The sequence below is a fragment of the Phyllobates terribilis genome, unplaced genomic scaffold (genome assembly GCF_046119375.1).
Source record: "Phyllobates terribilis strain yellow unplaced genomic scaffold, ASM4611937v1 Scaffold_3__8_contigs__length_932513732, whole genome shotgun sequence".
Taxonomy (NCBI): domain Eukaryota; kingdom Metazoa; phylum Chordata; class Amphibia; order Anura; family Dendrobatidae; genus Phyllobates; species Phyllobates terribilis.
In genome coordinates, this window is record NW_027362763.1 from 202,664,343 (window position 1) to 202,679,383 (window position 15,041).

The window sequence follows — 15,041 nt, forward strand, 5'->3', positions numbered from 1 at the left end:
ATGTGGGGCCCATTATTCTGTATGGAGGACTATGTGGGGACATTCTGTATGGAGGACTATGTGGGCCCATAATTTTGTACGGAGGGCAATGTGGGGCCCATAATTTTGTAAGGAGGGCTATGTGGGGCCCATTATATTTTACGGAAGATTATGTTGGTGCACATTATTCTGTATGGGGGGCTTTGTGAGGCCCATTATTCTGTATGGAGGGCTATGTGGGGCCCATTATTCTGTATGGAGGGCTATGTGGGGCCCATTATTCTGTATGGAGGGCTATGTGGGGCCCATTATTCTGTATGGAGGGCTATGTGGGGACATTCTGTATGGAGGACTATGTGGGCTCATAATTTTGTACCGAGGGCAATGTGGGGCCCATAATTTTGTAAGGAGGGCTATGTGGGGCCCATTATACTTTACGGAAGATTATGTTGGTGCACATTATTCTGTATGGAGGGCTATGTGGGGCACATTATTCTGTATGGGGGGCTTTGTGAGGCCCATTATTCTGTATGGAGGACTTTGTGAGGCCCATTATTCTGTATGGAGGACTATGTGAGGCCCATTATTCTGTATGGAGGACTTTGTGAGGCCCATTATTCTGTATGGAGGACTATGTGGGGCCAATTATTCTGTATGGAGGACTATGTGGGGCCAATTATTCTGTATGGAGGACTATGTGGAGTCCATTATACTGTATACTGGTTGGCCCGCGACTTTGTCTAAGTTTTTCATTTTGGCCCTCTGTGTGTTTGAGTTTGACATCCCTGGTATAAACTCTAAGATTATAGACTGCATTAGTGCTGTATGGTTGTAACTGCCTCCTTTTCTGACTGAGCGCCTCCCAGCAGCCTGTTTTAAATTAGTGGATCCTGCCTGCCCTTTAAATAGTAAGTTTTAAGCCAGGAAGTGGCACGTTTGATAAATATTAGGTTTAGAGTCCCATCAAACAAGGGCACACTTTGTCTTGGCTGGTGGGCTCCCATGAACTGGCCAATTTATGCGGTAAGTACCTTCATTTTTATAAGTATATTCTATATAGCCGTAATGCAGTTCACATTTTTTCAATTCAATTATTTAGTTCAAAATTATTCAATGTTTGCATACATCTTAGTGCATAGAGTGCTGCTGTATTCTTTTGTTTGTATATTATGTAGTCATAGCACTTTGCATCTGTTCACACTTGCTCTATTCTATTCAGAGGTACTGGACAGTTTTTTTGTTTTTGCTCTCATGCAATATAAAATTTCACTGATGAATGTATGTTGTGAGGAGGAAAGTAAAAATACACAGCAGAACTAAACAACATACTGCTTATTCCTGCAGAAAAGCCAAGAATTAGTCCTATTGCACAACATCAAGGTTCCCTCTAAACATAGGTGGCGGATTGGTAAGGTAACACAGGACTAATTATGTAGTCCTAAAATAAATCAAAATATGTAATCATTTATTTTACTTGCTTATATTGCACCATTAATTTCCACAGCTATCACACTATCAGTAAGTCTTTGAAGTGTGGGAGGAAAACGCAGCACACGAAGAAAAAAAACTATGAACGCAGTGAGAACATAAAAATTCCTTGCAAGTATTTTCTTTGGTGGGATTTGATCCCAGTGCTGCAAAGTAACAGTGCTAACCACTGAGCCACCGTGCACCGTAATCAGACACTCACACTAACACTACAGCCAAGCAATCAGAAAACCTGAATCTATGAAGCAGACGAGTTATAGCAAGATGAGAGTGACACAACGTCTATGCCATGCTTGGAATCGTCTGCATTTCCTTGTCTCATATACTGAAGTCTTATTAAGGCGACGATGCACAGAAAAACTCAGCCAAACCTACCCATTTGATTGTAAAAACACAAGTCTATTTACTATTAAAAAAAAAAAAAAAAAGAATCCGGTTGATTATGCTAATTGCAGTCCGATCAAACTCCGATCCGATTTTGATTTGAGTGTCAGCATAGAGTGATCCGATTCTCAGGGATGAGAGGACGGTAGCAAGAAGTTGGAGAAGATTGAAAACACAATTTCTCCATCTTTTCAATTCTGTGAATTAGCAAAAATCAGACTGCAATCAGATGTCATCAGAGTGCAGTCCGACGTTCTCCATGCACACAGAGACTTGAATGGGTGAGTGGTATCTGATTTCAAAGTGAAATCGCAGCATTCTGCGATTTTTCACACTAACAGATCCGGTCAGTGGAAAAAAAAAAAAAAGTATCAGCACTGCCCCTTTAAACAACATTGGTTAGAGTGCACTTGCTCACACCAGAGTATAAATTGGACATGTGCTTTCAGATTTCTTTATCGGATAGCTATCCGATGAAAGAAAAAGAAAAAAAAATCGGATAGTACACCTTTAGTGTATATGCTGGTTTAAGTGCGCCCTGAGTAATATACACAACATTAGAATTTGGCTCAGTCACATGAAGACTACATTCTCCTCAACTTCTCTCTTTTCTTTTGAGAAAAGTGGATGACAATCTAGTCTGCATGTGACTTGCGTGACGACCACTCAACCTGGCAAATAGAGCCAAATTCTAACAAGTGTGTATATTACAAAATAGTGGATTTCTGCAAGCTGTACTGCTTGCCGAAAATTTCTCCAGGGCTGGACAAATCCTTTAGTTAAAAACAATTTAGCGCCAGCAACTTTTTAAAACCTATAAAACCACTTTGAATAATATATTGTATTGTGAAAAAAATGCTCCAACCTTTAGTCTTTAAAACAGCATCAGCTCTTCTAGGTACACTTGTACACAATTTTCAACCCCTTCACCCCTAATCCAGTTTTCACCTTCCTGACCAGGCCAAATTTTACAATTCTGACCAGTGTCACTTTATGTGGTCGAAATTGTTGGTACCCCTCATTTAATGAACGAAAAATGGTCACAGAAATAACTTGAATCTGACAAAAGTAATAAATTAAAAATCTATAAAAATGAACAAATGAAAGTCAGACATTGCTTTTCAACCCTGCTTCCACAGAATTGGCTGTAAGAGATAGTGGACACCATGTCACGTTTGCAGAGCCCCTGATGTGGCTAAATAGTGGAACTCCCCATCCCCCTCACAAGTGATTCTATTTTGGAAACTACACCCCTCAAGGAATTTATCTAGATGTGTGATGGGCACTTTGGACCCCCAGGTGCTTCACAGAATGTTATAACGTTGAGCTGTGAAAATGAAAGAATACATTTTTCCCACAAAAATGTTGCTTTAGCACCAAATATTTCATTTTCACAAGGGTAAGAGGAGAAAATGGGCTACACAATTTGTTGTGAAATTTCTCCTGAGTACACAGATACCCCATGTGTGGAGGAAAACTACTGTTTGGGTGCACGGCAGGGCTCGGAAATGAAGGAGCGCCAATTGAATTGTGGAGTGCAATTTTGGCAGGAACAGATTGCGGGTGCCCCTGACATGCTAAAACAGCAGAAACCCCCACTAATTATCCCATTTTAGAAACTACACCTCTTGAGGAATTCATCTAGTGGTGTAGTGAGCATTTTTACCCCTCAGGTGATTCACAGAATTGTATAACATTGTGATGAGTCAATGGAAAAATACCATTTTTACCACTAATTTTCAAAAGAGATAACAGAGGAGAAAATATGTTAAATACCCACAACGGATCCATTCACTATAATGAGGCAGCAGTTACTATGCACGCCATTTGGCCTCAGTTCTGCACTGTCCTTTTCAGAGGTGCACAAAACTGTGGTCGACCACGCTTTTATGCACGTATTATCCCATATTTCAGAAATTTATTGGAAAACCCGGTGTAAGCGCTCAACGTAGAGTGCAGGATAAACGTGAGCTGAGCTTTACTGCAATGTTTGGGAGGCAGTATGAACAAATCAACAGCAGGTGAGGAATTTATTTTGTAGAAAAAAAAAATTGTTTTTGCATCAGTATATTCTGAAAGTTATACTTTTTTTGTGTGTGTGTTGATGGAGCTGTATGGCGGCTTGTTTTTTGCGGGACAAGATGATGTTTTCAGTGATACCCCCAAGTGATCAGGGGCGCCGATGGGTTGTCATGAAAGCCGGGGGTCTGCTAATGACCCCTTTGCCCATCAATACAATCCTCTTGTGAACACCAGCCCGTGACTGGTGTTCATAGGGGTTTGTGATTTCTGCTACTTTTGTTATTCAAAAGTACAACTTGTCCCGCAAAAAACAAGTCCTCATATGCCAATGGGAAAGGAAAAATAAAAAAAATTGATGTCTCTTGGAATAATGGGAAGAAAAAAAAAACAAAAGTGTAAAAAACCCCGGAAAAATGCAAGGTCATGAAGGGGTTAATGACTGTTTCATCCTAAATATGAAAATAATGATCATTATTGCTTGTTTGTTCACGTGTACAAGAAGAATGGATGCTGCTTAGGAATCAAACAGTGATCGCACCAAATACTGATTTGATTTAGATTTGTTCATTTGGTTCGCATCTTAGTAAATTGAGAAAAATATACGAATAACACTTATTTTTGATAGCATTCTTACTTTGGAAAACTTTTTCTGCCCCTGCCTGAAACTTTTTCACAGTACTGTATTTTAAAATATACTATAAAGAGTAGTTCCGCTAACATTTTTGCACAGATGTGATATCATACCTTCCTTATGTGTGGGTGGAGGTGCTGCTGCTGAGTTTGTATGCAGCTTTGCTTCCTGATCGTGGTTACTGGCCACAGGGGGAGTAGTACTCTTCTGGACAGGGGAATCTGCTTTGGGTTCCGTTTTCTTTGCAGGTGACGGGGTTCGCTGCTCCATCTCTGGAGGTGTGGTCACTGGTACAATATTAAAAATCCAATATAAACAAGAAAAGAAAGCCAAATATCGTACGCAACATATTCACATTTAGCCTTTTACCTTTTCTTTCGTTAAAGTTTTCATTTTTGCTCATTTCACTTGCTTGCTCCAGTACATGTGCCACTTCTGTCTCTTTGGCATCTTCCAAGTTGCTTCCATCAGAATCTGAATGATCTTCCCCATCCAAAGAAGGACGGAAGTCCAGCTCCTGCTCCTCGGGAATGCACTCCTTTTGAACCTTCTGAGAAAACCACAAATACACATGCAAGACCGCCTGAAGTAACAATGCTACAATCACAGGCACTAAACTGTGACTAAGCAGATGGCATAAAATTAGGGGTATATCGATTGCGCAAGACATGCAAGCCCGTGTTGATAGATAGCCAACTGCTTACTAAAATTATTTACCACTCTGTTGATGTGGACCAGTTAAGAGAAAAGAAAAAATTACCTTGGAAGGTAGGAATGCTCCTGAAGAATCAAAAGTGCCCGTTTCATCTTCTGCATCCTCCAGACACCATTCTGGCAAACTATCTCGCTCGTCTTCTGCGCTTCCTGAGCCACTACGAGTTCTGCGATAGCCTCGCTCATCATCGCGTTCTCGGAAATCAAAGTCAAAACGTCTACGACGATCTGGATGTTCTCTCCAACCTGGTCCTCGAGCGCCATCTTGGTTAAATAAAAAGAGAAATTTTAGGATTGCGAATAAGGCTTCCAAATTATTTAAAAGCCTTCACATTACAGGGACTTTTTTTTTACAAATAAAAAGTAATATAGAGAACGCATACAGGCAGATCACAATGTGATTGACAAATACATCATATTGTCAGCTGCAGTGACCATATTGATACTGTTTGCAAAACAAAGAGTAACCCGATTGACATTATCTTTAAAACTGACATGAATGGCCATAAGAATATCTTAATATTCAATTAATAAAACAGGAGGTATTCTAGTAAGTAGGTTTGAAATGCAAGATATTGGGCCAGCAAGAGAAAGTCTTCTTAAGTTGTCTTCAGCAGCTCAGAGCTATGTAGTCTCTTCACTTCTTGGTTTCTGGCAGGGTGGCTTCTCCTTGAGTGACCAGTCTGGTGAATAGTAGAACTGTAGTATAGTGTAGTATTAGTAGAACTATAAAGCTCAGCACGAGTTCTGCTGTAACATATTCAGCTATGAGTGCTTTGTTCTGAGTCTGCAGAGCTATCACTATATTTACACAGAGATAACAAGGCATTCGATCAAGCATACAGCTCAAGAAAGTGACCTGCTATGAAAGGTAGAGGCTGGTGATTTCGCAAGATTTATAATAGCAGCTCGGATAATAATAATAGTGAGTGGGAGTGAGGTGAGCAGATCAATCGGCTAAAGAGAGCTGTGATCTTAGGAGTTAACTCCTCGCCTGGAATGTAACTACTAAGCACTCTAGACCAGAGTTTGGGCAGGCACTAGTGGCCGAGCTCCATGGAAACCAGCTGTACACTATGAAGGATAAAAGCTCTCATTGCAGGAGAATAGAATCTAAAGGCCTCCACTCAGTCCGTTTGCAGATCCTGTTGATATGGATGATTTTAGTCTAATGTGTATGGGACCTGTAACCCCTTACAGAAACTCTCCCATCAAAATCTTTATCCTCTTAATATATTGTAGTCATCATATTATATAGCACTGTGTACTTACAATTGTTCATTATGCCTTTCTACCCAGCTAATTCTTCTGTTTTCAATTTGGTCTATTACATCACATGATTAATAACGGACTAGCTGAACCCTTCTAAGTTCTATGTAGAAACAGAAAGTCTATTTTCCCTTCATGAGTCACTGCAAAAGTCCCTGGCAGGAGAAAAGGGGGAAAAGGGAGAAGCTGGGTCAGGAGTTGAAGGGGGGGGATGATAAATGTAGGCACAAGATACTCCCTGGTTCTACATAGAGCAGAGAAAAGAGAAGAATTAGCTGGGCAGAAAGGCAAAATGAGCAATTGTAAGCACACAATGCTGTACAATATGACAACTGCAAAATATTAAGAGGATAAAAACTTTGATTCGAGGAGTGCTTCTTTAAAGAAACAGTAACATAATGCACACAAAAAATACATTATTCCGGCTCTTCCTTTAATTTCTGAATTTCATAGGATCATTTTATCTTATGAAGCAATTAAAACTGAGAAACATAAGGATATCTTCTCTGTGTGTCTTAAGTGATCAGTCATCCGCTTTCCTCACTGTCCTGTGTGTGGCCGTAATACAATTGGCTGAAGCAGAAGTTTCTCTGTGGGTTTTCTGTCTGCAGTAGGACAAAATTATTGCTTAACCCCACAAGTACCTAAAACCCACCCATCAGTCACAGTCCAGTCGAAAATGGAACAGATCAGCAGGAGAGCAATCCCTGTTCTCTCTACAGGACTGTTACAAGACTGTTCCAGGACCATGCAGAAAATACTACAGACTGACAAATAGTGGGGGAAAGATCATCTCCAGGTTTAGTTTTCTTCACCGCCCCCAAAGATGCATGTCACATATTGAATGGGACTGTATGGAGCAGGCTTATGAGCCAAGCGTGCTCCACACAAAGTAGGTGCCAGCTGAGATATACAGATGATCTGACATGCCCACAACTGCGGAGTAAGGCTATGTTCACACATTGCGTTCTTTCAGCGTTTTTTTATGCAAATTTTCAGCTGCGTTTTAGGCTGTGTGCCCACTATGCGTTTTTTAAGCGTTTCCGCCGTGTCAATTAAGCTTCAGAAACACTTAAAAAACGCTTGGTAGAAGATCTGATATGTTCCCCAATGATAATCCGCATGTGCTCTGCACAGGCTGAGGAAATTTTCGCTGCGGATTATCATTGCAGAAAAATCCACAGAACTACCAATTATTTTGAGTAATCGCAGCGTTTTTGCCGCCATTGACTTGCAATGAATCGTTTAATATCCGCATGACTACATGTGCACATGCGGATATTAAGCGATTCAATGTGCGGATTGTACCCGGGTCTGGAAAAGAGGAGACTCTCCTCCGGACCCGGGTACCATAGAACCTGTAAAAAAAAAAAAAAAAAAAAAAGAATTTAAAATAAAAAAATATATTATACTCACCTTCTGATGCCCCCCGGTCTCCATAGTGATGCGTCCTGGCTCCCCGGCGGCTCGCGATGGTCTAAAAGGACCTGCCATGATGTCATTTTGTGCTTTGCATGTTTTTTTGCAGAATAGAGCATGTCACTTCTTTCAGCGTTTTTTCTGTGTTTTTCAGCCATTGGAAGTAATGGGTGGTGAAAAAAAAACGCTGAAAAAAACGTACCAAAAACGCAGGTGTCCGGTTTTTCAGTGTTTTTTTTCAGCGTTTTTTGTGCCAAAACCAGAATGAATTTTTTTTTTCCCACTGAACTTTATGTACAAGCATAAAGAAACAAAAGGACAGTGAAAAAAATGCAGCAAAATGCATTTGCAGAAAAAAAGCAAGAAAAATCCTGATCAAGCCTCCTGGCAAGAGATCAGGTTTAGCTGCAGAAAAAAAACGCTGAAAAAACGCAATGTGTGAACCACTAGATGGCACAATCAATGGCAGCTGCGGCATCGGGTAGTTAAATAAAGAACCTTAAAGGAATACCGCAGCAAGAGACTTCCTTTCCAGCAGAGCAGCCGATGTTAAACATGATTTTTATCCCAGTTTAGAAAATTGCAGAATCTAAGTAGTTAGACAACGGGGCGCCTGTCTGCCACACCATCAAACCCCTCCACCAGTACTACTGCAGAGTGCCAATTCTCTAATGACGCTTCTATGCCGCTACTCCTGCAGTCATTGACAAGCAGCAGAGGTGAGGTCAACACTACAGTTCATGACAGCTGCAATCAATCACTGGCTCAAGCCATTTACATTGGCATCAACGCTAAGCCCAGCGATTGGCTTCAGTGGTCACATGCGTTGTAGTTACGACATCACAGCTGCAGCCTGTAAACAAAGACGGGAGCAGCGGCGGCGAGGAGTCCCTGGAGCAAGGATAGGGAGTAACAGCTGTGTTTATTCACGTAGAGAAAGCACACAAAGTACCGCTGTGTTTGTAAAAGTCCAACCTATTAAAGGGGTTTTCTGTTACTTGGACTGCCCCTTCTTAAATGTGTAGTCCCCCAAGTAAATTTAAAAGGAAAAAAACCTTAAACTCACTTTTAGGCACCAGCACCGCTGCAGCGATGTCAGTGACGCTATTGAAACATGGTTCTACCACGTGTGTTGCAGCCAAATCAGCAGCCAGTCTGAGCTTCATCTGCAGGAAGCTGAGCGAAGCAGCCATTGATTGGCTGCAGCGCTCACATGGCATACCAATATTACGCAAGCTCTGGGAGACCAGGCATCGTCAATGCGGGAAAAGTACAGAAGGTGAGAATCAGGGTTTCTTTGGTTTTGTTTTTTTTACACAGGGGACAGCTTTTAAAAACGGCTTGACCTTGTAGCAGATATCCCCTTTACAACATAACATTTATCTCACACAGTGAACAAAATAAAATAAGCAATAAATGCATGAATTGCTGTTATTTTGTTACTTTGACTCCTAAAAACAGAATAAAAACTCTAAAAAAAAAAAAATATTATGAACCCAAAAATACTACTAATAAAAATTACACCTTGTTCCTTAAAGAACAAGCCCTCTTGTTCAACTTATCTACTATTAGGGTGGTTATGGCATTGTGTGTGTGTGTGTGTGTGTGTGTGTGTGTGTGTGTGTGTGTGTGTGTGTGTGTGTGTGTGTGTGTGTGTGTGTGTGTGTGTGTGTGTGTGTGTGTGTGTGGAGGGTTTATTATGACCCTTACCACAAAGTTTATGCCTCCGTTTAGGAAGGATATCTTTTTAAGTGTTTTTATATATTTTTCATGTCCATAGTCCATAAGTATTTGTTTGGATAAATAAAATTATTTCTAATTTACAAACACATATTTTCTGTGATATAGACATGCCTTGGGTGTTTATATTTTGTCTTAATACTCAGACAGTCATTAAGTATTTTTTGTAGGGAAACTTGCACTTTAAGTGTCCTTTGATTCTGAGATGTGTTCCCGTACACCACTGGAAATGAGTCAGAAGAACAGCAGGCACTCAGATACAAAACGAATGTAATTCGGGGGGCAGGGGGGAGGGGCAACATTCATCCATTTTTCACTGGTCAAACACTGGTAAGTATTAACTGTTCCTATACATACAGCCTAAGACTTTATTCACATGATTTTATGAAATTGTGCCTGTGAAAAACAAAGTACACTGATTGCTTACATGTGCTATCCGATTTTTGTTTTTTTTCCTACCTCCTTAGCCTTAATTGGACGCCTTCTCATCTATACGGTGTATGTTTTACAAACTGACAGCAGATGGACTCACGCGGCAGGAGGATTATTCATACATAGATCCAATTAAAAAAAAATTTAAATATATGTGCCTGACCCGTCATGCTCTGGTCCATTTCTTACATTTCTGTGTGTTCTATCACGGCTCAATTTTTTTTTTTATGGGGGGGGGGGGGGGACACAATATCTTAAACACTGTCTCGTGACTAAGGCCTAAGACGAAACGCATCTGTGTTTCAGCAAACACACGTCTATAATACTGGGTAGACGTAAGCTCGGGTTGGCAATGTACCATGGTGGCACAATGATGTAAAGAGTAAGCGGGATATATACAATAGGCTAATTCCCCAAATAATGGAGACCAGCACCCTTTTATTATATAAGGGACAAAGCAAGGCTGGAGTTAATCATCTTTTCGCACCATGCCAAATAATCCAAATCCCTGCCCGTCAAGGTGCTTATACATAACTGGAATTCCAGTAGTGTGTATGGCAGAGAAATAATCCCGCAGTAATAAAACCTGCAATCGTTACAAATATTTACACAGTTACAAGCTGCTGAAAACAGCAAATCTATTAGCGCCGGGTCATGGAGGAGTTTATTGACTGCTGACAAATAAAGCCAAATTTGTCATGAAGCGACAGCCCATTGATTATCCAGGGGCGGACACGGACTGATGGGATTACATGCTAATGCTTCATCTCCATTTGGATGAAATCAAAGCCTACAGGCCTCACTTACTTTGGACAGTGCACAATGTTCATTTTATTTTGTACTAATTTTGAAGCACATTCACATAAAATATAAATAAATTTAAAAAATCTCGGTGCTAACATACACCTCAGATTCTGGGGGCCACTTGTACCTTCTTCAGACCTCATTCACACGTACAATTTTTCCATACGTGCTCTGTGTTTTTCACGGATAGAGCACAATCACAAATTATCATCTATGGGGCTGTACACTCGTCAATAGTTTTTGCGGACTAAGCATCCGCACAAAAGAGAAGTCCAACTTTGATCCAAGTCACAGGTCTAGTCTAAGGATGGGTGAAAAACTCAGACAGCACATTGATGGCATGCTACTGCTGTCCGTGATGGAAGAAGCTTGACAAATCGCCATCATTTGGAGTTGTGTTTTTTACAATACTAGAAAAACTGCTTTTGAAAACAGCCAATGGCCCAATGCTGATGACAATCAGTCCATTTTTCTTGCACAAAAGGAAAAAAAAATACCAACGTTTGAAACCAGCCTTAAGGAAAAAGGATGACTACAGACGGCAATTCATGGTGCAGTCCACTTGATCTGTCAATTCAATCAAAGGCAACTCATTGGGGCTTATATAATACTTTCTAGCTGCTGGGGTTTTAATTTGCGCAGCACACATGTGTGATTTGTCTAATGTACATGTTTAGTAAAGTTAATTTTATTCTCCAAATTTGCAGCTTTTGCTGTGTTTATTTTGCATCGTTTTTTTAACTTTCTCACTGCTTTCTGTAGGTGAAAACATGTTGCAAAAATGCTGAGAAACTTGACATGCTGCAGATTTCAAAAAACATTGCAGTTGTCAAATTCAGTCAAAGAAAAAAAAAAAACAACTAAGCATGTGCATGAGATTTCTGACATAACATTTGCTGGTAAAAGCAGCTTCTTTTCTGCAGAAGAAAAATACTTCATGTGAACATAGCCTTACTTGGCAATTTTTATTTGATTATTAATCAACTACAGCGCAGTCCGTCAATCGAAACGGTTAATTAAACTGAAACCTGAATATTTAAGAAAGCAAAAGTGAGGTTTTGTCTTTCTTAGGAGAATATCAATGTGCAGAATTATTGGGCAAACGTCAGAGGGCTGTGAGCAATCATCGCTTACTACACTCCCCCTGATACTTGAGCGACACGATCCGCACATTCACAAGCTGCAGAGCTGGATCTGGATGTCACAAGGATCAGTGGATGGGATTAAAGTGCTAGCAACGTACTGATCACACATTGGTTGCAAAACCAAGCTCACTGGAAGCTGGCGGCTGCAGGGAGAATAACCCGTTACTTTCTCCCTGTGGCCAAACATTTACTTATGACACCTGCATGTGTATAGAATGGCATTATCCTGTAGATTAGCGCTAAGGCTAATAATCTTTACAGAAAACATAACGGTGCTACTTTGCAGGGGCAGGTGAGGGGCACGTGAAGTTCCCGCCTTTACTGCTGAAAGCACAGGTACTTCTGCTAAGGAGAAGCAATGCTACAGAGGAGAATACCCCCTACTTAAATAAATGACATCAAAGTACACCCAAGACTGAGATCATCAGATCATACACTCTCCTCTCTCATACACTTTCTTTTAAATATGAAAAAAGATGGATATAATGGTACGATGGGCTTGTGAGTAACAGGAAAGCAAGGTATTTACATTTTACCTTAAAAACTAATCATCTACCATCAATGAAGAGAAAAATAGCTAGAATACATCAAAAATGGAAAGAACCTCTTAAAATGAAGAAAAAAAAAACAGACATGACACTTCTAAGAAAGCGTTACATAAAATGTATTTATTCCGTTAGCAAGGAACAGACTCTAGATAAAAGGTTCCCTTCATGAAGGGTCAAGTGTTGTTCCCTGATGATCCACCATGTGGGTGACCTCTGGCTAAATGCACATTCCTAAAAATCATACTGAGCCACAAAATAACCTTCGCGTCCAGGCAGAAGCCACATACACACTCTTGTACCTTTTCCTATACAAACAGGTCATTGTCCTTCCCCGCAATGTCTTCTCCTACCTCCCCAAACACCATACGCATTAGGCATGACCAATAACCTCTCTACAACAATGAGTCTTTCTTCAGACGCCCGAGGGATATACAAATGAAGGAGAACAACCCAAACATAAAAAAAGTCACCCACCAATAACCTTTAAATACTCAAACAAGTCATGATGAAGACCCAATGTGACTGCCCTGTAACCCACTTACATAACTTGAAAAATCACCTCATTGTAAGTCTATTAAAAAACATGATTGTGTATGTGCAACTACTAAGCTTTAGTGGAAAAGTCAGATTAAGTTTAGGCTAGAGGCTCCAAAATTTTACAGGGTCACCTGTGAGCTGATATAAAATGACTGTATATAAAGGGAACCTGTCACCAAGTTTGCCCCATATGAGATACGGCCACCACCTTTCAGCCCTCATATATAGAATTCTAATATGCTGTATAAGTGCCCCCAATCCGGCCTGCAACAAAGGAAAAACACTTATTATTATACTCACCTGTGGGTAGTTCGGTCTAGTGCCTCACTTCTTCTTTCGATGCAGTTTTCCTTCTTGCTTAGTGTGGATGAAGCGTCCCTACGTCATCCACACAATGTCCCCGCGCAAGGGGGCTTCTCCGCCCTGACAATGGCAGAGCAAAGTACTGCAGAGCAGGCGCCCGGGCTTATTGACCTTTCCCGGGGCATGCACACTACAGTACTTTGCTCTGCCTTCAACAGGGCAGAGAAGCCCACCTGCGCAGGAGTGCGATGCCGGGGACATTGTGTGGATGACGTAGGGACGCGTCATCCACATGAAGCAAGAAGGAGGACGGCATTGAAAGAAAGGAGGCACCGGACCAGGATCAGCAACACCCACCACGCCAGACCGCCCCCACAGTTGAGTATAATAAAAGTGTTTTTCTTTTGTTGCAGGCCGGATTAGGGGCATATACAGTGCCTACAAGTAGTATTCAACCCCCTGCAGAGTTAGCTGGTTGACACATGCGGAATTAACTTGGCATTGTGACATTTGTACTGTAGATCAGCCTGGAAGTGGGAAATGCACTGCAGCAAATTTTTTTTTTGTTTTTTTTTTTTAAACGTTAAAAGTTAATTCAGAGTGTCATTTATTATTCAACCCCTCAAACCACAAGAATTCTGTTTGGTCCCCCAAAAGTATTAAGAAGTAGTTCAGGCACCAAGAATAATGAGCTTCACATGTGTGGATTAAAGATCTCTTTTGCCAGCCTTTTCTGACTATTTAAGACCCTCCCCAAACTTGTGAACAGCACTCAGACATGGTCAACATGGGAAAGACAAAGGAGCATTCCAAGGCCATCAGAGACAAGATCGTGGAGGGTCACAAGGCTCGCAAGGGGTACAAAACCCTTTCCAAGGAGTTGGGCCTACCTGTCTCCACTGTTGGGAGCATCATCCGTAAGTGGAAGGCTTATGGAACTACTGTTAGCCTTCCACGGCCAGGACAGCCTTTGAAAGTGTCCTCCCGTGCCGAGGCCAGGCTTGTCCGAAGAGTCAAGGCTAACCCAAGGACAACAAGGAAGGAGCTCCGGGAAGATCTCATGGCAGTGGGGACATTGGTTTCAGTCAATACCATAAGTAACGTACTCCACCGCAATGGTCTCCGTTCCAGACGAGCCCGTAAGGTACCTTTACTTTCAAAGCGTCATGTCAAGGCTCGTCTACAGTTTGCTCATGATCACTTGGAGGACTCTGAGACAGACTGGTTCAAGGTTCTATGGTCTGATGAGACCAAGATCGAGATCTTTGGTGCCAACCACACACGTGATGTTTGGAGACTGGATGGCACTGCATACGACCCCAAGAATACCATCCCTACAGTCAAGCATGGTGGTGGCAGCATCATGCTGTGGGGCTGTTTCTCTGCCAAGGGGCCTGGCCATCTGGTCCGCATCCATGGAAAGATGGATAGAACGGCCTACCTGGAGATTTTGGCCAAGAACCTCCGCTCCTCCATCAAGGATCTCAAGATGGATCGTAATTTTATCTTCCAACAAGACAACGACCCAAAGCACACAGCCAAGAAAACCAAGGCCTGGTTCAAGAGGGAAAAAGTCAAGGTGTTGGAGTGGCCTAGTCAGTCTCCTGACCTTAACCCAATTGAAAA

At 41.4% G+C, this 15,041-nt stretch overlaps 1 protein-coding gene across 6 annotated transcripts in view; it reads right to left on the reverse strand.

Annotated features, from left to right (window-relative positions):
• Positions 1-15,041, reverse strand: part of GIGYF2 (GRB10 interacting GYF protein 2) — a 150,922-nt gene that overhangs the window by 65,286 nt on the left and 70,595 nt on the right. For 5 of the 6 annotated variants that reach the window (XM_073674502.1, XM_073674501.1, XM_073674500.1 and 2 more), the window contains 3 exons: positions 5,265-5,482; positions 4,874-5,054; positions 4,618-4,791 (listed from right to left, as the gene is read on the reverse strand). In XM_073674502.1, the coding sequence (XP_073530603.1) occupies positions 4,618-4,791; positions 4,874-5,054; positions 5,265-5,482 (573 nt within the window). The remainder of the gene's footprint in view (positions 1-4,617; positions 4,792-4,873; positions 5,055-5,264; positions 5,483-15,041) is intronic. The other variant, XM_073674499.1, reaches the window with a different exon arrangement.